This window comes from Perognathus longimembris, chromosome 14 (genome assembly GCF_023159225.1).
Source record: "Perognathus longimembris pacificus isolate PPM17 chromosome 14, ASM2315922v1, whole genome shotgun sequence".
Classification (NCBI taxonomy): Eukaryota; Metazoa; Chordata; class Mammalia; order Rodentia; family Heteromyidae; genus Perognathus; species Perognathus longimembris.
In genome coordinates, this window is record NC_063174.1 from 58,943,759 (window position 1) to 58,968,138 (window position 24,380).

At 57.1% G+C, this 24,380-nt stretch overlaps 1 protein-coding gene across 1 annotated transcript; it reads left to right on the forward strand.

Annotated features, from left to right (window-relative positions):
* Window positions 1-318: 318 nt before the first annotated feature.
* LOC125363049 (cholesterol 24-hydroxylase) lies at window positions 319-23,324 on the forward strand. The gene is made up of 15 exons (XM_048362025.1): window positions 319-494; window positions 6,453-6,533; window positions 7,065-7,146; window positions 8,509-8,582; window positions 8,923-9,009; window positions 10,185-10,323; window positions 11,585-11,695; window positions 12,237-12,387; window positions 12,811-12,873; window positions 15,045-15,117; window positions 16,507-16,591; window positions 17,095-17,205; window positions 21,177-21,265; window positions 21,763-21,829; window positions 22,794-23,324. Exons 1-15 carry the CDS (start codon window positions 376-378, stop codon window positions 23,322-23,324), a joined length of 1,863 nt encoding a protein of 620 aa, XP_048217982.1. The 5' UTR covers window positions 319-375.
* Window positions 23,325-24,380: the final 1,056 nt, after the last annotated feature.

Genomic DNA, 24,380 nt, shown 5'->3' on the forward strand with positions numbered 1-24,380 from the left:
GGGCGGGGCCTGAGCCCGATGTGGGCGGGGCTTCGGAGGTCTAAGCCAGAAGCCAAGTTATCATTGGTGGAGACTGCCCTCTCCGGGCGGGGCCTAGGCAGGGGCGTTGTGGCTTAGGGGGCGGAGCCCGAGGGTGGGCGTGGCCTGTCGGGGGCGGGTCCTGCGAGTCGGAGCCGGAGGCGGAGACGTGGTTGGCGGGTCCGCGCGTCGGGGGAGGGCTCGAGCCGGCGGGGGCGGAGCCGAGCGGCGGGGGCGGTGCTGGCGAGCGCCGGGCCTGGGGCCGAGGCGGCGCGCGGCGCTGACAGCCCAGTCGGCTCGCGGCCTCCCGCCCCCTCGGCACCCGGCGGCGACCCCGGCCGGGCCTGACCCGGAGCCATGAGCCCCGGGCTGCTGCTGCTCGGTAGCGCCGTCCTGCTCGCCTTCGGCCTCTGCTGCACCTTCGTGCATCGCGCTCGCAGCCGCTATGAGCACATCCCCGGGCCGCCGCGGCCCAGGTGAGCGGGGGGTGGGGGCGGGGGCCTGGATGGGGCGCTCGGCCGGGGGGGGGGGCGGGGAGAGCGCGTGCGAGCCCGCGTCGGGCTGGGGCGCGGGGGGGTGGGGGCGTCCAGCCTCGCCTCCGCCGGGGGACCGAGGCCAGGAGAGGGGCGCTAACTATTCTTAGTAACGAATTACTCACCGCCGCCGCGGCGGCCGGGCGCCCACCGCGCCAGGCCGGGCCCCACCGGCGCGATGGCAGCCGCAGCCCCGGGCAGGTAGGCGCTATTGTTACCCCATCGTTCAGACGAGGAGACTGAGGCGCGCGCGGCGGCGAAGTCACCTACCCAAGGTCACCCGGTTGGTAAGGCTAGATCAGCCTGACGACCGTCCTCCAGGTCAGCCAGATTGCCAAAGCGGGTGCTCTTCACGGTGGAACTTGCCGAGGGTCAAAGTACTGAACGCACTCAGCCATCCTCCCTTGTGTTTCTGTCCCGGGGTACCCCATTTGTCCTCTCAGCAGCCCCATCCTGTCCTTGGCCCCCACCCAATTTACCAGCACCTCACAGAAGCCAACCTTTCTGAAGCTTAGTGTAGAAATGTCATTGCTCTGCTCCGAAGACCCCCTCCCTTACCTTAGAATTAAAACAAACAAAAACAAAACAGTTCCACACAGTCCACACATGACCAGCAAGCCCCCCACCGAGTTCTCAGAGCCCCATCGGTACCCATACCCAGCTCTCTTCCTGTTGCCCCAGGCAACAGTCAACCGGTGCCTCTATTCCTCTTTCTTAAGCCTGGGCACAGAGGGGGCTTCTTCCTGTGTCCATGTCAAATAGGCTTTCTCCAACCAACCCTCTCCAAAGCCAACCTACCCCAAACTCCTTGTGGGGCCATCATGCCTGAAGTCACCCTCTTTCCACCTGTTGACTGTCTATTCACCTGTTGACTGTCTGTCTCCCCCTTTAGAATGTGAGCCCCCAGAGGGCAGCGATGTTGTGTGTTTGTTTGTGTATCTCCGGAACTTGGCATGTTGCAGTTGCTCAATAAATATTGGTTGAATGAATGAATAAACAATGGTATTAGACACACTTTTTAAACTCTCAGTACATGAACGTTCTAGAAGGCACCCATCTTCAGCACAGACGCCCAAATTCCTGCTTGGTGGGATCTCTGTGGCTGGCGACACAGGGAGTCAACTGTTCTTCCCATGGGCTGTCTGCTCTCCCTGTACCCTCTCCAACCTTGGGGAGGTCTTCCTGATCCCCTCATTCCTTTGCTTAATACCTCTGCTTTCCACTTGGCCTAGATAGGTCTTCCCCTGCCTTTCAAGCTTGGCTTCAGTGCCAACTCCTCATGGAGTTGCTCAACCCATGAATATATTACCTATTTGTTTCATAAACCCTTAAGTGATCATGTGATTCTGTGTCACCACATAATGATAATCTGGGAATGATCTGTGCGACCCCTTGTTAAGTGTCTGTCTCTCCCATGGGCCCTGCGTCTGTCTCCCTCAGTGCTGTACCCCTGGCACCTCACAAGGCCGCACCCACCAGTGCACAGTAGACACTTAATACATAGAGATGTTCACGCTCTGTCAGGCACACTACCTCTCTCACTAAGCCAGTCATTGATGGCTTGCAAGTGAATGAATTTTGCGTTTATTTTGATGAGACTTAGCATTGCTGGGCCTTCTCATAAACTCAGGAGCTTCGAGCATTACAGACGTAGTGGGGTCTGATTTTGGAGAAGGCAGAAGTAAAACCAAGTCTTTCTGTATCGTTTTTAAAAAATCGAGATATAACTTGCATACCATAAACATACCATTTCAAAGGCACAATTCAGTGATTTTTTAAAAAAAAAACACAACCCCAGAATTGTATCACCTCAGAAACCCTCTACCCATTTAGCCACCATCCCTGATCCCTGCACCCCAGCGCTAATCTGCATTGTGTCTCCATAGATCTGCCTACATTGGGCATTTCATACAAACAGCCATACAATGTGTGGCTTTTGCATCTGCCTTTCCCCTGGCATCCTGTTTGCAAGAGTAACCCATGTGGCAGCGTGTGTCTTAATTCCTTCCCTTTTTGTGGCTGTATTCTCCATCTCAAAGATATGTGTGTCCTACTGGTGTGTGGGAGGGTGGAGGAGAGGGCGGAGGCTGATTATACTCAGAGTTGGGCTCTTTAGTCTAAGGAGGTGAACTGAACAATGCATATAAAAGGATTTTGGATTCAGACTTGGTTGTGGTCAACTATCCAAGCATTTGTCCCTTCAAGTTCCAGCGCTTTCCCAGAATGTGGGCAAGGAGCTCTCCGCCTGCAGCTGCACTCTCCATCCTCACTTTGCAGGAGTCCCTTTCCTCCACGATGCCCTCCCTGAGTTCCCCTTCTCTGGGCTCTTCTCACACTACCCTACTGCACCGATTCACGTAACAGCTGCAATGTTAGGCCCCACTTTGCAATCCCACACAAACACTTGTTGCTTTACTTCTCCATCCTCAGCATCTCTAGACTTCTTTGCTAGGCTTTCTGCTCCTGGCAGTGTGCAGATGTAAACTTGATGAAAGATCTTTCTCTCCTGGCTTTTCATTTGAGATTTTTTTTTCTTTGTCTAGTTCTCCTCGCACTCTCAATTGCTGGTGGGTGGGGCTGTTCCATCGGATCAGGGTGGGTCCCAGCCACGGTGGGTGGTTCATTCACTAGATTTGCGTGTCCAGTTGAGTAATCACCACCTCATCCCTTTGGCACAAGGTCCTCCATGAAACCCTTCACCCTAGAGGGTGGCCCACCCCCTGCAGTTATTATGTAGGTTCTCTTTATCCCTCTGGCAGCCTCATCGGGGAAGCTTCCCGTTGCCCTGGTTTGAGTCACTGGCCAAGGCTTTCTCTGCACATAGGAAATGCTTGGATTTCCACCTGGCCAGTCTCAGTGGCTGGCAAGTGCCAACCCATCTACTACCCACCATACCCAAGCTACATACAGGAACCTCACAAGAGGGCTTCTGTCCATGGTGGGGAGGGCAGTGCGCTACAGTCCCAGGGTACAGATCCCCAGTCTTACATGGTGGTCTCTCTAGCGCCTCCTGCAGGAACCAGAAGGAACTGGTCCTAGCTCCCTTCCCTCCCTCCCTCCCTCCTTCCTTCCTTCCCTACTTTCTTTCCTTCCTCCTTCCCTCCCTCCCTCCCTTCCTTCCTTCCTTTACATTTTTCCTTTTCTTTCTTTTTTTGTGCCAGTTCTGGGGCTTGAATTCAGGGCCTTAGTGCTGTCCCTGAGATTCTTTTTCTCAAGGCTAGCATTCTACCACTTGAGCCACGGTGCTACTTCTGGCTTTTCCTCAGTAGTATTTATTGGAGATGAGAGTCTCACAGACTTTCCTGCCCAGTCTGGCTTTGAACCACCATCCTTAGACCTCAGCCTCCAGAGTAGCTAGGATTACAGGTGTGCCCCGCCCTCATGCTCTTTCTTGCCTGGAGTGAAGACCCCACCCCACTCTCCACCTTTTCACACTGGTACTCGTTCTTTTCAAGGTGGACCCCAGCAGTTAGAGTAGAGGCTCCGGGGTCAGACAGGTCTGAGTGGGGAGGGAGGGTCCAGACTCATTCACACACACCCCATACATAGTTTGGGGAGTGACAGAATAGGAAATGATTCTGAAGACACAGCTGATTTAACATGGCATCCAGGATTCACCTATTGCCAAGGAGAGATGCTTAAGTTGGAGGCATTCACCTGAAGTGGCCTTGGCTCTCCCAGCTACCCTACACTTCCTGCCCCCATGCGTTTGCCCGCCTCCTCTCGCTGAGCTTTCTTGCTTTCTCCCCAATCCCAGAGCCTCCCCCTCCATCCTCATGCTCAGCTTTTATTCTTGCCTCCTACTTCCCTGAGCAAATGGAGCCCTCACTCGGAGAGAACTTCCGGCCTCCGGCCCACAGCTGCCCACCTCTGCCCCGCGGCCCACATCCTTCTGCCGCTCTGTGGCTGGACACTGGTGTCCTGGCCAGGGCCAGCCCACCCCCTCTGCTCAGAGATGCTGTCCTGAACCCCCCACCCCCCCAGTTTTCCTTTTCTGTATCATTCCCACTTTTAGATAACATGCCATGTGTTCCCAGCTTTGAGAAACTGAGCTCTCCGCCTCTTGTACCCCACCCCCAACTCCTGCACCCAACAGCAAGCCTCCGTCCCCCACACAGGTCCTGCCTTTGGGCTTCCGGGTGCCCCTTCCCACTCCCTTGAGCCTCACCTGTTGGGCTTCCTCATCCTACCTGCTGTGGATGACCTCGTTGTTCAACCTGATGTCAGCTCTTGGTCCCCATGTCACCTAGTGGCCCTTTGACTGTTAGCTATTCTGTCTCTTTCTTCCCCTCTCTTTTCCTCCTGGGCAGCCTTCCCGGGATGGCCCAGCCCTCAGTCTTCTTCTCTGGCTGCCCGCACCCCCGGCGGTCTCATCTGAGTTCATGGCAGCTGCCCCCGTTCTTCAGCTGCCTCTCATCGCCACGCTGCCCCATCCTCAAGGACATTCAGGACGTGACTTCTCATCCTCGCCTCTATCAGCACTCACAGCGCCCCCTCTGGTCACGGGGTTCGCCCTGTTGCTCTCAGCACAGCTGCAGGAACATCCAGTTTAACCCCAGTCAGATCCCCCCTCTGTCTGCTCCAACTTCTCCAGCAGCTGCTGCTTCGCGGAGGTCAAAGCAGAAAGTGTGGAGTCGTCTGCAGCGCGATGCTACACGATGCTCAGTGACCTCTCTGCACTACTTTCCCTTGAAAGACTCTGGCCCTGCCGCACGGGCCTTGGTACAGTGCCAGCACACACCTAGCTCAGGTGACGAGGCCTTAGCCCGGCCATCAGGAGTGCTCTGTCTCCTCACCTGTGACGTGGGAAGAAGTGCCCAGGTAGCAGTTTGGGTTAACAAGGTAAATAGTTGGGGTGGACTTTACACTTTCAAAGCACCTCCAAAGAGAGGGCATTATTGAATTCCCAGGAAAGCCTTCTGGGTCCATCAAGGAGGGGGCGTTGCAACCCTACATCATGGGTGCGGAAACCGAGGCTGGGAGGGGGCGGCGGGACTCATGAGTGAACCAGCAGGCGGAGTCGCCCATCTCACTCCCACTTCCTGCCACGCGCTTCCTGCTGACCTTAGTGTGGCCAAATCCCTTGCGCCTTGGCAGGCCTCAGGCCACAGACCACGTCCCCAGAGGGGCGGTCCCTGCCCAGGTGCAGCCACCAGCCCCGCCCCCGCCCCAGCGCGCCGTTCTATTTCCTCTTGTCGTTCTCTGGCATCGTCATTATTTTTTATTTGTTCTCCATCTCTCCCTGGAAGAGTGCGTTCCATGATCCAGAAAAATCCAACTGCGATTTCACTATGGCCGATTTGGGATGCTGCACTGAGCGGGGTGGGGATAAAGCCCTAGGAGGGAGAGGAAGTCACGGACACCTTGAAATAGACAGCAAGGTGACACTGAATAGGCTGGCTTATGACCTACAGATTGCAGTGCAGATGTATAAACCATGCCCTGCTGGAGACTTTGGGATAACTCCTGCCAGCTGTGCAGTTGTGGGCAAGTGGCTGCTTCTCTCTGGCCTGTGTCCTACCTGTGACCTGCCAGGTGGGGTGAAGCTCAGGCAGGGGGCTGGCATTCTGTGACTGTCAGAGTCAACATCACAAAGGCCCCTCCCTAGCCCTGGACCTCTAGCCAGAGGGACAGATGGGTAAAACCATCTGCTCTCCAAAGACACCTTTGGAGCTGGGACCAGGGTTTACACTCTCTGTTGTGCTGCCTGTGACATTGAACCCTTGTCTCACACCTCATGTGCCTCCATCTGTAACAGGTGGTAACATGGGCCTAGAAATGCTGACCTCAAATAGTCCTGCGGGTGTGTGTGTGTGTGTGTGTGTGTGTGTGTGTGTGTGTGTGTGTGTTTCTGAAACAGCTATGATGGCTGTTGAGCCTAATGTTTCCCATTTCTTCTAGTTTCCTTCTAGGACATCTCCCCTACTTTTGGAAAAAGGACGAGGTTTGTGGCCGCGTGCTCCAAGATGTGTTTTTGGATTGGTGGGTTCTGACTTGTCATTTGTTACACTGACTTCTAGTCCTCTAGGGGGAAGCTCACCCTACCCAAGTCAGCCCACAAACTCGTAGCCTCCCCTACCCCCCTAGGCCACTCCGAGACCTAGCACTTCCATTCTGGAGTGGAGAGGCAGATGAGGCTGGTTTGGAAGCCAAGTTCTGCCATTTCCCAATGGAAGGACCTAAGATCAGAACTTGCCCAGTGCTCAGATAACACTCATTGTTTGGAGTGGTACTTTACACTTTTCAAAGTACCTCTAAAGATCTGGTATTGTTTAGTTCCCAGGAAAACCTTTTGGGGGCAATCAAAGGGAAGATGTTTCACTGATGTGGGAACTGAGGCCCAGTGGGAGATGGGATTCACCAACAAGTCAGCCTCCTAGGCACCATCAAAGTGCCATGCTGAGCACGGGCTGTTCAGTCCTCCTCCTGTGCGGGACCCAGTGCCCAGGCATGGACATCATTATCCATACCTCAGGGCGTTGACAGTCTCCTCTGGGTCACTTTGGTCTCCAGGGCTAAGAAGTATGGACCTGTTGTGCGGGTCAACGTCTTCCACAAAACCTCGGTCATTGTCACAAGCCCTGAGTCAGTCAAGGTAAGAGGTAACATGGTTTCCATGGTGTGGTTCCTCCTTTCCCCAGGTTGCGGGGGGGGGGGGGAGGTGGGGGGGGGGTGGTGGTGAGGATGACACTGGGTCTGTAGAGGAATGTTCCAGAGCCAATTGCAGTCAGATGAGCCAATTGCAATCAGATGGCCTCCCATGGATCCAGAGGGGATAGCATTTTCCTCTCTAGCCACCAACCACTAAGGGTCTCCGGAGCCTGCTGTTTGATGTGGGCAGTGGCGAGGGTAGTCTTAGCTGTTTCCATTTCGGTTGTGAGTTTGGCCCAGCTGGCCACATTCTTCTGATGTCCACTTTCCCAGTTGCTGGGATTACAGATGGAGACAGAATGAGAGAGAGAGACAGAGAGAGAGAGAGAGAGACAGAGAGAGACAGAGAGACAAAGACAGATATATAGAGACAGTGAGAGAGATTGATTTACATAAGAAATCACCACCTGCCTCCACCTTCTACCTCCCACAGGCAGAGTTCATGTCCAGGGTGGTCTCTGACCTGGACGGGTGGTCTCTGCCTCCCTCCTGCCCACCATACACCATTAACTGCTACCAGAATGTGCTTAGGACCGGACCTTCCCTCAGCCCGGCTCCCAGCCTTCTGGCCCAGCCTCAGGCAGCAACGTTTCCGATTCAAATCCTTTATCCACCATGAGTGTGACCTTGGGTTACTTAGAAAGATGTCCATCACTGCAGCACAGGTGCAGGTGGGGGACGTGAAAGGCCCTGGCTGAGCGAGGCACATTCTCAATACTTCCCCCTCATCCCACCTTGCCAGATGGGGACACTGAGGACAGAGGAGTGGCAGAGGGAGCGGGTGATGGGGTAGGGATGCCGAGCCCAGATCCCAGTTCAAGCCAGCAGCTCTGGGCCCCAGTGGGGCTGTCACCCGGCCACTAGGAATCAGGGCTGTTGGCTAGGGCTACTGCCCAGCTCTTGGGGAGGCAAGTTGGTCCTCCAGGAAGTGTCCTTATATACGCGAGGATGGGTCCTACGCCCCCCACCCCCCCGCGTGGGCCTGTCCCCTTCCCACTGTGGCTTCAGAGCAGTGTTGCTCCTGCTGTGTCAGAAGTGCTGTAGTGTGGGGTCCTAGCACCCTTGGACTCTCCTCCTGTTGCCTGGCTGCAGGGAAATCACTTAGCCTCTCTGGGCCCCATTTTTCTCATCCCCACCCCCCAATCGAAGACAGGCTTCCTGGTCAGATGGCCCAAGGTCCCACGATACCATCCGTGCAATCTCATGGGCTCAGCCCCGTGCCTGGTGCTGGGGTGTGGTTCACGAGGGTGCTCTGGAGCCCCTCCCGAGTGCCCTGCTCAGGTTGCGTTTCTTGGGGGCTGTTTAGAAGTTCCTGATGTCAACCAAGTACAACAAGGATTCCAAGATGTACCGCGCCATCCAGACCGTGTTTGGCGAGAGGTAAGGCAGGTGGCCGGGAGGCCTCGGCTGCGAGCTGGGTACCTGGCAGCGCCCCCTGCACAGTGGCCCTCTACGTGTCCTTTGCATTTTCCTCTTCTTCCCCTGGGGGTGGGGGAGGGGTGGGAGAAAGGGGCTAGGCTACGGTTGGAGCACACAGTCGCCCTGCTTCTTATTTTCAACTAGACATAAACATGTACATTTTCCAATGCATCTATACCACCACGTACTTTCCACGGTGGCACACGGGGCATCCGTTCCCCACGCACCACGCTGGGTGGACAGTCCGGCAGGGGTGGCCTTCTGAGGTGAGCCGAGGCCACCAAGCATGTGTCTCCCGCAGACTCTTTGGCCAGGGCTTGGTGTCTGAGTGCAACTACGAGCGCTGGCACAAGCAGCGGAGAGTCATGGACCTGGCCTTCAGCCGCAGGTAGGTGGGGCGGCAGGTGGGATGGGCGCTGGCCGTTCGGTGGGGTGTGTGTGTGTGTGTGCGCGCGCGCACGCGCGGGTGCACACGTGTACTGGCGCTGCAGAAGAGGGGCCTGAGGGCAGCAGGGCACCCTCCAAGGAGCTCCCCCCAGCTAACGGGAGAGGCCACAAGGTAGAACGGCACACCTGCGAGCCTAGCTCTCCAGGAGGCGGAGAGCCGAGGAGCTCGGCGCAAAGCTGGCCGGGGCAGGAAAGTCCCCAAGACTCTATTCCAAGTAACTTAAAAGCGAGAAGTAGAGCCGTGGATCAAGCAGAGTGCCAGCCTTGAGTGAAAGAGTTCTAGAACAGTACCTGGGTCCTGAGTTCGGTCCCTAGTACCAGTGCGCGCGCACCCCCCTCCCCACACACACACCCATACACACACAAAGAGAATAACAGGATAAAGGATATCTGGATCAATATTAAAAGAGATCTTTACATTATAAAAGCAGCGCCATCCATTACTAAAACTCAGACATACATAATGGACAAAGTGACAACCTCCCTTCCTCCTTCCTCTGGCTGCTGGTTTTATTTTTGTTTATTTTGGGCGTTTTTTTTTTTTTTTTTTGAGTTTGGAGTGCATTCTTGTGTGTGTGTGTTTCCCCTTGGTGACTGCTAGACAGGTTCTCTACCACTTGAGCCGCGCTCCCAGCCCCGGTTATATACATCTTTCTAAGCTCTATGCCAGGGAGCTGAGCTGTCCAGGGTAGGAGGCTCTATGGGCCAGGAGCTCTGAGCGGCAGGTGGTATCTGAGGAACCATTTCCACAGAGACTTAGGTGCCGTGACTGCTCCAGTATGGCGGCCTAGGCAGGGAGGTAAGCGGGGTGGGCAGTGTGAGCAGAGGAAAGGAAGGGAGCAGCGAGGTTGTGCATTAACTCAAGGAGGGCCCAGAGGTTCAAGGCTGCTCTGTTCCTTTCGGGTCAGAGCCCAGGGGACCCTGGCAGACAGAAGAGCCACGAAGCAATGGCAAACGGGCAATGTCTACCCTGAGGGCAGGGAGTGGTGAAATCCTGGGGCATCGTTCAGTGACTGCAAGCTGGGGCCTTGGGGAAGCGGGGGGCGGGGAGGGGGGTGTCTCTGCAGCCTGGGCGAGGCTGGTTTCCACGGCGGCTGACACCCCTGCTGTTCCCAGCTCCTTGGTGAGCTTGATGGAGACATTCAATGAGAAGGCCGAGCAGCTGGTGGAGATTCTGGAAGCAAAGGCGGACGGGCAGACCCCAGTGTCCATGCAGGACATGCTGACCTGCGCCACCATGGACATCCTAGCCAAGGTGATGTGCCGCCCTGGCGGGGAGGGGGTGGGCGCAGGGCTGCCCAAGGTCCTCCCCCCCCATGCTCCCCCTTCCTCCTGCTCCTCCAGATTCCAGCTGGGTCTGTTCTCTCTATTCTTTCCTTATTTTGTTCTCTCCTTCCCTCCTTCCATCTTTGCTTATTGGAGTACTGGAGTTTGAATGTAGGACCTTTTGCTTAATAGGCAGGCATTGTAACACTTGAGACACATCTTTGTCCCACCCCCTTTTTCTTTGCCAGTCCTGGGCCTTGGACTCAGGGCCTGGGCACTGTGCCTGGCTTCCTTTAGCTCAAGGCTAGCACTCTGCCACTTGAGCCACAGCGCCACTTCCAACTTTTTCTGTGGATGTGGTGCTGAGGAATGGAACCCAGGGCTTCATGCATGATAGGCAAGCACTCTACCCCTAAGCCACATTCCCAGCCCTTCCCTGCCCCCTTTTGTTTTTCTTTTTGTCAGGTAAGGCCTCAGACTATGACCCTCCTAGCCCTGCCTGCTGAGCACCACGACACCCGACCCTCATTTTTTTTTTTTTTTTTTTGCCCTCAGTCTTGGGCCTTGGACTCAGGGCCTGAGCACTGTCCCTGGCTTCTTTTTTTTGCTCAAGGCTAGCACTCTGCCACTTGAGCCACAGCACCACTTCTGGCTGTTTTCTATATATGTGGTGCTGGGGAATTGAACCCAGGGCTTCATGTTTATGAGACAAGCACTCTTGCCACTAGGCCATATCCCCAGCCCTCTGACCCCCATTTTTCACATACGTTTGTCTCCTTGAATATTCAAAGAAACCTAGCATGAGACTGGAGCTACTACACATTCTCTAGAAACAGGCCCTGAGAAGTGCAGAGACTGGCCTGGCCTGGTCAGTGGCCAAGGCAGGATCTGAGCTCAGGCTTGCCTGACTCCCAGCCCAAAGCCCCTCCGCCACCCCGTGGGGGCACGAACAGAGTCAGCACAGAGCTGCTAATCCTGAATGCCTCTGTGGGGCCCTGAGTAGGCCAGGACTTCAGGGGTGCACTGTGAGGTGAAAGGCTCCGTGGGGGTCCCAGGAAGGTTGCCTTTCAGCAGTGAGTCCTGAGGGTATTTACTGAGTAGCTGCTGTGGACTCCCCAGAGGGCTGGATAGTCGGAGGAGTGGAGGCTGGGGCCTGGGCCACCGTGGATACCGGAATGCTTGGCCCAGAAGGTGCCAGACTCCGCAGGACCTTCCGCCCCAGATGGGACCTTGCCCCTCTCTCTCCCCAGGCAGCTTTTGGGATGGAGACCAGCATGCTGCTGGGTGCCCAGAAGCCCCTGTCCCAAGCGGTGAAGGTGATGCTGGAGGGTATCAGTGCATCCCGCAACACTCTGGCGAAGGTACTACCCCCCACCTCCCACCCCGTGGTGATCACTCACCACGTCCCATGCGCTGCTCCAGCGCCAGCCACCTGCTCCCCTCCTTCAGAGGCACCCCACCTCCCCAGGGCTATATGGAAGGGTGGACTTCCCTCCCTCCCTCCCTATTTTTCTTTTTTTTTTTTGCCAGTCCTGGGGCTTGAACTCAGGGCCTGAGCACTGTCCCTGAGCTTCTTTTGCTCAAGGCCAGCACTCTGCCACTTGAGCCACAGCGCCACTTCCGGCTTTTTCAGTGTATGTGGTGCTGAGAATCGAACCCAGGGCTTCGTGCATGCTAGGCCAAGCCACATTCCCAGCCCTTCCCACCACTTCTAAGGCTGTGGTAGGAGGTGAAGCGGATCTCAAGACTCAGTTGGCCATCATCGCCTGGATCTGGTCTCCCCGACTGCTTTAGCCTTTCCAGAACTTTCTCACGGCTTTGGGGCCTCCCCTGCTAGCCCGGATGTAGCGGGGTGGGGTAGGGCGTGAATTCAGGGGTACCTGGAGCTGAGCTCTCCTTCAGTTCATGCCAGGCAAGAGGAAGCAGCTGCGCGAGATCCGGGAGAGCGTCCGCCTTCTGCGCCAGGTGGGCAAGGACTGGGTGCAGCGGCGCCGGGAGGCCCTGAAGCGCGGGGAGAACGTGCCCGCCGACGTGCTCACGCAGATCCTCAAAGGTGCCAGGCGCCCCGGGGGGCGGGGCTGCGGAGGGGGCGGGGCTACGCGAGCGGGGGGGCCGCGCGCAGGGGGCGGGGCCGCGCGCAGGGGGCGGGGCCGCGCGCAGGGGGCGGGGCCATGACTGGGCTGAGGCCAGGCGTGGGGGCGTGGAGCGGTCCGGGCTGTGGGGAGGTGGGCCTTGGCTGGGGGTCGGGGGTGGGGGTGGGGTGGGGGAGGAGCTTAGCGAGGGGCAGGCTCAGGGGCGCGTAGGACCCCGAAGGGCCAGGACAGGCCGACAGGTGGATTGTGTGTCTGCTCCACAATCCCTCACTGGGCATCCTAGACCTGCCTATGTCTGGCTCCGGAGGGGAGAAGTTGATGAGCGGTGGGGAACCGCAGGCCCGGACTCTCCTGGCCCTGAGGGTCTTCTGCTTGCCTTTCAGCTGAGGAGGGGGCCCAGGATGACGAAGTTCTGTTGGACAACTTTGTCACCTTCTTCATCGCGGGTGTGTACCTTCCCCGCTGTGCCAGGGCATGGCACGGCAGGACATGGTGGGAGTTGTGGGCCGTTCAAACCCCGACTAAGAGCTCTGGGGCTGTCCGAGCAGAGAGACGGACCAGGGCCCAGGTACCCCCTGAAACAGGGGTGACAACCCAGGGGAACTAAAGCTCCTTTCCCTCCCACTCCTTCCAACCTGATGATAGGGCTGGCCATGGTGGGGGTTTGTGAAGCCATTGTTATGCCCAGGAGACCTTGGCCCTTGAAACCAAGTCCCCCCCTCCTTTAGAATTTGTGGGGAGGCCCTCACTGGATTGGCACCAAAAGTTTCGCTGAGCAACTCCATTCATGTGCTTGTCAGTTATTTCCTGGGTGTCACTGGACACCTAGAAAACTCCTCCTCATCCTCCAGTGAGCCCGCAGCTGCCCCTTCCTCAGGGAAGCCCTTCTCCATTGCCCAGTAACACCAGGCCCCAGGGAGGGATACGCTGCTCACAGGGCCCACGTCTTCTCCGCTTTGAAGTACTGAAGCTTGAGGCAGTCTGTTGTCTATGGTAAAGGGAGGGGCTCTTCCCCACCACCTGAGATGCCTGCTCCATGATTGAACTGCATTGTGCGCCAACCACACAGACCGGAGATGATGAATGAACGGATGAGGGAATATTGGGAGGCAAAGGTGTGTGAGACCAGGGGCCACGCACAGTTCAGTGGTCAGGGTAGACAACAGACGCCTGTTGGTGGGGCCTTAGTCGTGTGTCTATAGTGGAGGGCCATTCAGGTAGAGAGAAGCCCATATAGAAATATGCCCAGCCACGCTGTAGGGCATTGTCCCTGCTCAGAGCAAGAATACGCATTTTCTTTTTGCCAGTCCTGGGCCTTGGACTCAGAGCCCCAGCACTGTCCTTGGCTTCTTTGTGCTCAAGGCTAGCACTCTGCCACTTGAGCCACAGCGCCACTTCTGGCCTTTTCTGTGTATGTGGTGTTGAGGAATCGAACCCAGGGCTTCGTGCATACCAGGCAAGCGCTCTACCGCTAAGCCACATTCCCAGGCCCGGGATTTTGTATTTTTGCTCATCTTTTTTTTTTTTTTTCTCAAGGCTGGCACTCTACCACTTGAGTCACAGCTCCACTTCCAGCTTTTGGGTGGTTAATTAGAGACAAACGTTTCATGGACTTTCTGCCCAGACTGGTTTTGAGCTGAGATCCTCAGATCTAAACCTCCTGAGTAGCTAGGATTCTAGGTGTGAGACACCAGTGCCTGACTGGACCTACTGTCTTTTCTGCCACCAGGGCTCAGGTCTGGGTTATAGCTTCAGGATAGGCTGGGGCTCGGTCACCCCCTCTGTAAAGTGAGGTAAAGTGCCCAACCTCCCAGTAACAACCGATAAGCCTGGTAGCTCACCCTGGGTCCAAATGCTCTAGGGGACCAAGAACAGCAGGGTGGGTCTCATTCCTTCTGCTGTTTGCCTGGGAGGAACCTGAAGCCCCAAAGGGTTGCGCTGTGCTGGTATTGCAGCGCATAGTACAGAGATGTCCATGCCCAGGCCAGCCTTTGCCGGCACCTGTCCCCATTGTGGCTCTCCTGAGCTTCCCCGGCATGAGACCTCAGGCGTAGGTGGCCTTGCTTCTCCCGTGAGCCATCATGGCCATGCAGTGGTGGCCTCTGTAAGCCACTTATGCTCCTCAAGTACATTCATGGGACACTGAGATCCCCTCCAGGCTTGCTCTGTGGTTTGGGCCCCACCCCCCTGATCGGATCCTGCCAGATAGCTGAACCAGCCTCCTAGCATGGCCGCTGTCCTCTGCTCAGGCACTCGCCTGCCAGTCCCAGGACAGGAGAGGCACCTGGTTGGGTCTCGGTGGCCGCCCAAGGCTCTGGACAGGAGTTCTGCAGCACAGGAAGGACAGGCCCAGTTTTCCTTCCTGCAAAATGGGGGCAATTGTCCTGTAGGCTGGCGAGGCCCAGGTGATGGCTGGAGGAAGGGCTTCTCAAGCCTGGAAGTGGGCGTGCTGGGGCCACGCTGGCTGACACGGGGTGTGGAGGCAGACAGACGGTGTCCTTCATATCTCAGCTGTTGGGGCAGATGTGGGTCCTAGCTGTTGCCAGAAGCCCCCAGGGGCAGTGGCCAGCAGCCTACGCAGTCCCACGTGAGCAGCCTCTCTCTCTGCTTCCTACAGGTCACGAGACTTCTGCCAACCACTTAGCATTCACCGTGATGGAGCTGTCTCGTCAGCCTGAGATCGTGGCAAGGTATGAGGTTAACAGAGGTGTCCTCTCTCTCTGATTTCTTGTTCTGATACTACCTTCTCCCCCTTCTATGGCTGAAACCCTCTAATGTACATGTACCATCTTTTTGTGTGTGTGTGTGATTAATTGGAGACGAGAGTCTTACAGACGAAATTTCCTGCCTAGTCTGGCTTCAAACTGTGATCCTTCGATCTCAGCCCTCTGAGTAAATAGGATTGAAGACAGGAGCCACTGGCACCTTGGCGATATTGTCATTATTTTTAAGCATACAGCTTAAGGGACACCAGTAGATTACAGTGTTGTACAGCCATCACCACCACCCATCTACAGAACCTTGAACCCCGTCCCCATTAAATAACCCCCGACCCCCTACCGGTGAGCTACCTCTTCTAGGTGCCTCATGGAAGTGACATCGGGCAGTGACTCTCCTTCCGTGCCTGGCTTGCTTTCATTCAGCGTCATTTCCTAAAGTTTCACCCACTATAGGGATGGAGCACTTTTGCTTCTCCACCCATCGGTCCCCAGGCAGTGAGACCCTTCACTTGCTTCTACCTTTCGTTTCCTGCAAATCTGTGAATATGGATGGACTTTCGGTTCCTTTGGGTTTACACCAGGTGTGGGATGGCCGGATCATATATATGGTAGATTCTAGTTTTGACTTCTTCAGGAGCCGCCGGACTGTTTTGTGTAACAGGTGCACCACGTTCCATTCTCTGTGAGAACGAGAGCCCCAGTCCCCCCGCAAACTCAGCACACTTGTCCTTTCCCTCCCTCTTCTTCTCCCGTCTTGCCCTTTCTTTCTTTTTGCTTTGAGGCAGAGTCTTGCTGTGTAGCTCAGGCTGGTCTCTAATCGGGATCCTCCTGCCTCAGCCTCCTGCGTAGAGGATTTCACACCAGTGCCACCACTCCCAGCTAGTGAACACTTGCTAGTATTTCCCCCCTAGTCATCATCCTAATGAGTGTGAAGTGGCCAATTCCACTGCCTGTTGTGTTATCCGTGCATGTCTGAGAGTTCTCAGCCAGCCTCCTTTGCCCACTGTGGCTGCTGTTTCCAGCTGTTGGCTGCTGTCGCCGAGCCTACAGCCAGTTCCGCTCATTGGACACTAAGGGTGGAGGCTGAAGCCCCCTGGAACACAGTCTCCTAGTTGGTCCTGCTGTGGTCTTCCCAATGGAGCAGACAGCATGGCAGGTGGGAAGCCCCACACTCTCTCTTCAATCTTCCTTCCATTGCTGTTATTATTATAACAGCACTGGGATTTGAACTCAGGACCTATGCTTGCTAGGCAAACACTCTCGTTTGAGCCATACCTCCAGCCCTTCCATCCCTCCTCTTAAGTTCGACGCGGGCGAAGGTCTCTTGGGAGGTGAACTTGTCTTTGTCTTCCTGGACAGGCTTCAGGCTGAGGTGGACGAGGTCATCGGCTCCAAGAGGCACCTGGACTACGAGGACCTGGGGAGACTGCAGTACCTGTCTCAGGTGTGTGCGTAGAAGCTTCTGGGCACACCTGGGTGACTCCCGGGCCCTTTGGTGGCATCCGAGAGCCCGGGGCGCCGGCGCCACCTCTGTCGCGGTGCCCGAGTGGAAGGGGCTGGGAGCGATGCCAGCACGCAGCTGAGGGGGGAAGTGGGACCTGGAGGAGATGGTGCCTCGGCTGTGCTTCCGGGCGAGGCCCGACTTCCACCACAGGGCCCAGCCGGCCTGTCCCCTCGGACAAGCCCCAGGGAGGCCCCGCTTCACCGGGCCTGGGCACAGCTCGCTTCAGGACTTGCGGTCCTCTGTGATGGTGGGAGGAGCCTTCTCCTCAGGGCCTCCGTGGCTCGCCTGGTCACGCGAAGGGTCAGGCGTGAGGCTGCAGTCCGAGTCGGGGTGCCGAGCTGGGGCTGGGTGGTGGAGCGCGTTCAGCTCTGAGCGGGAGTGCGTGGGGACGGGCTTGTGGGGCCTCCTGACTTCTCATGTCGTCTCCGGTGTGACCTCCGTAGGTCCTGAAAGAATCGCTGAGGCTGTACCCGCCAGCCTGGGGCACCTTTCGCCTGCTGGAGGAGGAGACCTTGATCGATGGGGTCAGAGTCCCAGGAAACACCCCGCTCTTGGTGCGTGGGACCCCGCTCGCCCCCAGGGTGGGCCATTTAGGGTTCACCACGGAGGTCAGGGAAACCGATGTCACCCGGCACCAACCTTGAGTGTCACTGTGACCCGGTGAGGTCATCCCCTCCTTTACCCTGTGACCTGTGAGCTCGTCCCCCCTTTACACTGACCTAAGACGATGTGGCGATCCTAGCAGGGGGCGCCGTTCACAGCTGAGGACACCGAGGTTCAGAGAGGGTCCGTCACGGTCCCGGGGTCACACAGCTAGAGAGAGGAAAGCGTCTCAGGACTCACGTCTCACCCAGATGTGTCTTAGCTCGCTCTCACGCCGTGGGTCCCACAGTCAGCACTCCGTCACCGTCCTCTTTCCACGGTGTCTGTGCACATATCCATCCCTGTGTTTGTTCACTCACCCACCACCCCAGCTGTGAACACCTGTGTCAAGTCTTGCTACAGTCTGCAACTCTCTTTCGGGGGCAAACACCCCCCGGGGGGGGATGTTGGGTGTGGACCTGTTCAAGTTCGCCAGCTGACCCCCAGAGGTTCGATGCCCATGAGTGGCACAGGGGAGCCGCGGGGCCTTTTCTCCAACCACACAGGTGTGGAGCACTATTTCACGGCGGTCTCCATTTGTGCTGTCGTGATACCCAGTGCGGGACGTCCCCGCACTTCACTTCCTCTTCTGACACTCACTAGCTCAGCCTCCTGGTTGGGGTTGACCTTTAAAAAAAGGAGCCAGGTAACAATCCTTAGTTTGATCAATGTATTATGAAGGTCCTTTCCACATTTGTGGCTTGTCTTCAGTAATGTGTCCTTTTTTGTTTTCAGTTTTAGTGGTTGTTGTTTTGTTTGTTTTTGTGTTGGTACTAGGCTTGAACTCAGGACTTCACATTCTTTTTTTTAATAATTTATTTATTAATTAAACAAATTTTTTGACAAGGTGTTGTGCAAAAGGGGTACAGTTACATAATAGGGCAGTGTGTACATTTCTTGTGATATCTTACACCCTGTTTTTCTTTCCCTTCCCTAGGTCAGGTAGACATATATACAATATACAATGTATCAAGAACATAGACAGTAGCCACGTGGCCACGCCCAAGAAAGTTTGCCTAGGGCTTTAAACGTAATGTCGACAATAGAGTTTGCTTACCCTTGTCTTATGTGAACGTACATACATAGCTTTTGAGCTATTGTGATCCACTGAGAGGTCTATTTTGGGCCTTTATATGTTGAGTAGTTGTTTGGTTTTAGTTACATAATTTAGGGTCGCTGACCCAAACCTGTGGGAAATACCATTTGACAAGAAGTTTTTTGTTTCGCAGACCTGGTCTCTACTGTCTCCCCCTTCCCCCTCCTTAACAGTCATATATCAGGGAGATCATGCCCTTTTGTTTTCTGTGTTCTAGGCTCGTCTCGCTCAACATTATTTGTTCAAGTTCTGGCCATTTCCCTGCGAATACCAATATTTCACCATTTCTAATCGCTATGTCGTATTGCATTGTGTATAGGTACCATATTTTTTGGATCCATTCATCTGTGGAGGGGCATCTGGGTTGTTTCCATATTTTGGCTATTGTGAACTGTGCAGCGATAAACATGGAAGTGCAGATGTCTTTTTGATATCTTGGGACCTGTTGTTCAGGACCTCACATTCTTGCTTAGCTTTTTTGCTCAAGGCTGGCGCTCTACCACTTCAGCCACAGCTCCACTCCCAGATTTCTGCTCATTCATTGGAGATAAGAGTCTGTTGGGTTTGTCTGCCTGGGCTGGCTTCAAACCTCAATCCTGAGATCTCGTCCTCCTGAATAGCTAGGACTATAGGCAAGAGCCACAGGCATCAGGCAAGTTTTTGTTTGTTTGTTCTTGTTTTTATATTTTTATAGTTTTGTTTAAGAAATCCTTCCAGGCAGGACATAGTCATGGTACATACCTATAATTTTGTCACTTAGGAGGCCAGAAAGAAGGATCATGAGTTCAAGGCCAGCCTGGGTACCAAGCCAATTTCAGGCCAGCTGAGCTTACATAGTGAGACCTTGTTACAAAACAAATAAGCAAATAGCCAAAAGAAATCCTTCCCTCCTCTGGACTCACGGTCAGAAGGAACTCTGCACTTCAGAGTTTCCATCTTCCCTTCAATGTTAGGCTTTTTAGCTGAGCACCAGTGGCTCACACCTGTAATGCTAGCTACTCACGAGGCTGAGGTCTGAGAATCTCAGTTCAAAGCCAGGTCCAGCAGGAAAGCCCATGAGACCTTATCTCCAATAAACTCCTTCCTGCCCTTCCCCCCTCCCCCCCCCCAAAAAAGAAGCCTAAAGTTGAGCTGTGGCTCAAGTGGTAGAGCCTTGAGCAGAAAGGATCTCAGGGCCAGCACCCAGCCCCAGGACTGGCACATAAAAAAAGAAAAAGGAAGGAAGGAAGGAAGGAAGGAAGGAAGGAAGGAAGGAAGGAAGGAAGGAAGGAAGGAAGGAAGGGCTGGAGTTGAAGGCTGGAGTGTGGCTATGAGGTAGAGGTCTCAGTTGGCTTAATCAGGGCTGACCTAAAGAGGAGCCAGAGCCGTAGACTGAGTGCCCGAGTGTCTTCAGCAACAGAAATGCATTTCCTCACAGTCCTGGAAGCTGGGCGTCCAAGATCAAGGTGTGGGCAGGCTTGGTTCTCCATGGCTTGTGAATGCATCTTCTCTCCGTCTGCTCCCGGTCCTCCTGTGATGGTTCTGTGTGTGTCTGTGTCCTGATCGCCCCTTCCGATCAAGAGGACACCAGTCACGAAGGGTCAGGGCTACTCGAATGACCTAAGTTTAATTTTAATGACGTCTTTAAAGACCTGCTTCAGATACAGTGACGTTGGGAGATTAGTGACTCGGCAGTGACAGGATCCATTTTTATGTTCACATGTGGCCAACAGTGTATATCCAGCCCCAAATGCTGAGCGGCTTAGCTTCCCCAGGCCCCATGGGGGGTGTGGGGGGACGGAGGGGGGGCTTCTCCAGCCTCCTCCTCACACACCAAAGCAAAGTCTGTGCTGCTGCTCCTTCCTTCCCTGCCCCTGTCCGGTGCCACCCTGCCTTTAGCTCTTGCCCTTCCATCAGGCCGGGCAAGGCCTTGGCTGACTCTTTGCCCAGCCGAGCTCCTGGCTCCCAGCCTTCCTCGCCAAAGCTCCAGGTTCCTGGGGGCCTGCCTCACGCTTCCTTGTGAGGTGGGGGTGAGAGTCCCCAGGTCTTAAGGAGAACCAGTAAGACGATGGCTGTGCGTCCCGGGTCTGACGGGAGTCACAGGCACATGGCAGGTGCACTTGGCCACAGTGGCCCCTCCCACCACCCCTGCTCACTTCTCCCAGCTCTGCTCCAGGCCGCCATGCCAGCCGCCTGGACCCAGCACCGAGAGGCCGCGGTGGGGCAGGCGCGGGAGATTCTTTGTCTCAGGGTACAGAAGTCCCCCTGATGGGTGCACGTTGCCCTTCCAGGGCCAGGCGCAGGGCCTCCAAGGCTGCCGTCGGCCCCTCTCAGCCGACACTGCAGGTGCCGGGGAGGGTGGTCAGGACTGCGGCCCCGCCCTGGTGGCTGAAGCCAGCCTGGAGCTGAGCCGCAGCGGCTTCAGGATGGAGCGAGAGGAAGGCAGCCTAGTAGCGGCAGATCCAAGTGGAAGTCTGTATGGCCACTTGCTTGCTGAGTGACAATGACTTCAGACAAGCCATGGAGCCTCTTTCTGAGCCTCAGTTTCCTCATCTGTAAGGCAGGGATGATTGTAGCTCCCCACAGGGTTGTGACAGGCCTAGGATGATGGTCTTGGTCACTGGTTGCTCCCTGCTTCCTCTTAGGCATTTCCCTGGGGGCTAGTGGAATGCCAAGGCCTCCCCATGGGGGCGGGTAGAGGGTGGGGCCACTCTTCTCCGAGTCACCCCACCGGGTGGCTGTCATGGGGGGGGGGTGGCACCAAGGCGCCACCTTGGAACCGGAAACACCAGCTCCTTTGCCCGGCAGTTCAGCACCTACGTCATGGGGCGGATGGAAACCTATTTCGAGGACCCACTGACGTTTAACCCGGATCGCTTTGGCCCTGGTGCACCCAAGTAAGTCCTCCCCGAGCTCTCACGAGTGGGCCCAGTGGGAGGAGGACGTCACAGGGACTCGGGGCTGGGTGGCGGCATCCACGGAGCCCTCGGGGCGTCCGGGTGCTGGGGAGGTGGACGGGCAGAACTCACCGCCGGTACTTGGGCCCCAGTCAGTCCGCTACTGGGCCCCCGTGTGACGTGAGGCTCACGGGGGACGTGGGGGCCACGGTGGCCGGTCTGGATGGGGCGTGGGGACGGTGCGTCACTGCCCCCAAGCAGTGGTGTGCGAGCCGGGCTCCAGAGACGACACGCGAGTTCACACCCAGAAGGAGGCTTCGTGGCGGGTGACGGGGAGCTGCTCTGTGCCGGGCAGGCACACGTACACAGCACAGGCCCTTCGGGGAGGCCTGCACGGACACCCCGAGCTCCACGGAGTCCGCTGGGGCGCCTCCGTGCCCCCGCACGGGACGGGCACGTCCCCCCTCCTGACCCGGCTGGGGCCTCTCTTCCCGCAGGCCCCGCTTCACCTACTTTCCCTTCTCCTTGGGCCACCGCTCCTGCATTGGACAGCAGTTTGCCCAGGTAGGAGGTGCAGAGCCGGAGGCCTGGCCCCGAGGGGCTGCAGGGGGGGCGCTGGTGCTGGGCCCCTCTGGAGCCCTGGGCTGGGGGCTGGGGGTGGGGACCAGGCTGAGCTGGACAGCAGGAGGTTAACCCAGAGCACACCCAGCCATGGTGTGCTGCCGCCTCACACCTCCCTCCCTCCCTCCCTCCCTCCCTCCCCCTCCCTCCCTCCCTCCCTCCCCCCTCTCCCTCCCTCCCCCCTCCCTCCCTCCCCCTCTCCCTCCCCCTCTCCCTCCCTCCCTCCCTCCCTCCCCCCCTCTCCCTCCCTTCCTCCCTCCCTCCCCCTCCCTCCCTCCCTCCCTTCCTCTTTCCTTGTTTCTCTTTTCCTCCCTCCCTCCCTCCCTTCTTTCCCTGTTTCTCTTTTCTTCCCTCCCTCCCTTCTTTCCTTGTTTCTCTTTTCTTCCGTCCCTCCCTCCCTCCCTTCCTCCTTCCCTCCCTCCTTCCCTTCTTTCCTTGTTTCTCTTTTCTTCCCTCCCTCCCTCTCTCCCCTCCCTCCCTTCCTTCCTTCTTTCCTTGTTTCTCTTTCCCTCCCTCCCTCCCGCCCGCCCTCCCTTCCTTTCTCCCATCCTTCCTTCCTCCCTTCCTTCCTTCTTTCCTTCCTCCCTTTCTCCCATCCTTCCTTCTTTCTTTCCTTTTTTCTCTTTTCTTCCTTCCCTCCCTCCCTCCCTCCCTTCTTTCCCTGTTTCTTTTTTCTTCCCTCCCTCTCTCCCTCCTTTCCTTGTTTCTCTTTTCTTCCCTCCCTCCTGCCCTCTCTCCCCTCCCTTCCTTCCTTCTTTCTTTGTTTCTCTTTCCCTCCCTCCCTTCCTCCCTCCCTCTCCCTCCTTCCTCCCTCCCTCCCTCCCTCCCTTCCTCCCTCCCTCCCTCCCTCCCTCCCTCCCTCCCCCTCCCTCCCTCTCTCCCCCCTCCCTCCCCTGACCCTGCGCAGATGGAGGTGAAGGTGGTGATGGCGAAGCTGCTGCAGAGGCTGGAGTTCCGGCTGGTGCCCGGGCAGCGCTTCGGGCTGCAGGAGCAGGCCACCCTCAAGCCGCTGGACCCCGTGCTGTGCACCCTCCGGCCCCGGGGCTGGCAGCCCGCCCCCCCCACCCCCTCCCTGCTGAGGCTAGGTAGGACGGTACCCCTTGGGCCAGGGCCGTGCCCCCCTCTGCTGCTACCCACGGCCGCCCCACGTGTGCCCTCACCCGCCCCTCCTCCGGCCGCCCTGCCCACGGGCTCCTGCTTCGCACCCCCAGTGCTCCCTGCCACCCGCCAGCTCCGTGGCCCTCCCGTCGGGCCCTGCTTGACTCCCGGCCGCCGCCGCCGCCACAGTCCCTCCTCCACCTCCGCCCCTCTCGGCACTGGCCGCGCCCCACACTCTCGCTCCCTCCCCAAAGACTCCTCCCAGCACCACTTCCCCCAGGAGGCCCGCCCGCCACCCCGGCCGGCCGGCTCACCTGTGCTACCTCTAACACTGTACTGACCACACTGTATCGTGAGTGTCTGCCGACGTGACCAGCCACGCGGCCGCGCCGCGAGCGCCTGGGGGCCGGGGCCGCGAGCGCGTCACCGCTGAGCCCCCCGGGGGCCTCCCAGGGACTGGCACACAGTCGATGCCCAATAAACGTGTGTTGACTGCATGAATGAATGTCCCGCCTGGGCCCCCTGCGCTCACCTCAGTTTGGTGCTCCCAGAAAAGGGGTGCAGGGGGGGTTGTCAAGGCCGGTCTCGCTGGAGAAGCTGCCGGTGTTCCCACGCCCTAGGGAGACCCAGAAAATGCCACCTTGGGAGAAACCATCCTTAGCTTAGTGGAAGCTGGCTTCCTGCTTGCACAGGAAATCCCGCCCCTGGGCGCCCTGTGGCACTGGGACAGTGTGTGTGTGTGGGGGGGGGGGGGGTGTATGGCTTTGAGAGCTTCGGTGTTTGGTTTTTTTTTAGCCAGTCCTGGGGACTGGGACTCGGGGCCTGAGCACTGACCTGGCTTCTTTTTGCTCAAGGCTAGCACTCTGCCACTTGAGCCACAGCGCCACTTCTGGCTTTTTCTGTGTATGTGGTGCTGGAGAATCGAACCCAGGGCTCCGTGCATGCTAGGCGAGCACTCTACCCCTAAGCCACCTTCCCAGCCCGAGAGCTTGGTTGAAGAAGGCCAGGGACCCCAGACTCGCGTGGAAGAGTCTCCTCTCCTCAGCCCACGCGGCTGCCATGTCCTCTGGACCCTTCCAGACAGGAGGGCCCGCCTGAGCTCCTCCCGAGGCTCCGTGGGCAGACACCCCAGCCTGCCTTCACCCTGTCCGGCCTTGGTGCCCCAGGAAGCCCCTCCTCCACCCCCACCCCACCACACCACACCCATGGCCTCTGCTGTCCCAGTCTTGAAGGACAGCTTCAAGGAATCTTCCCATGGAGCAGATGGGGAAACTGAGGCTCAGGGGAAGACAGCCACAAGCTTGGTACAGGAGGGGAGTGGCCTAGGACTGGGAATGGGAGGGCATGTGTCCAGGTTCCTGGTCTGTCCCTCTCTCCAGCTTCCCGTGGGGAGGGG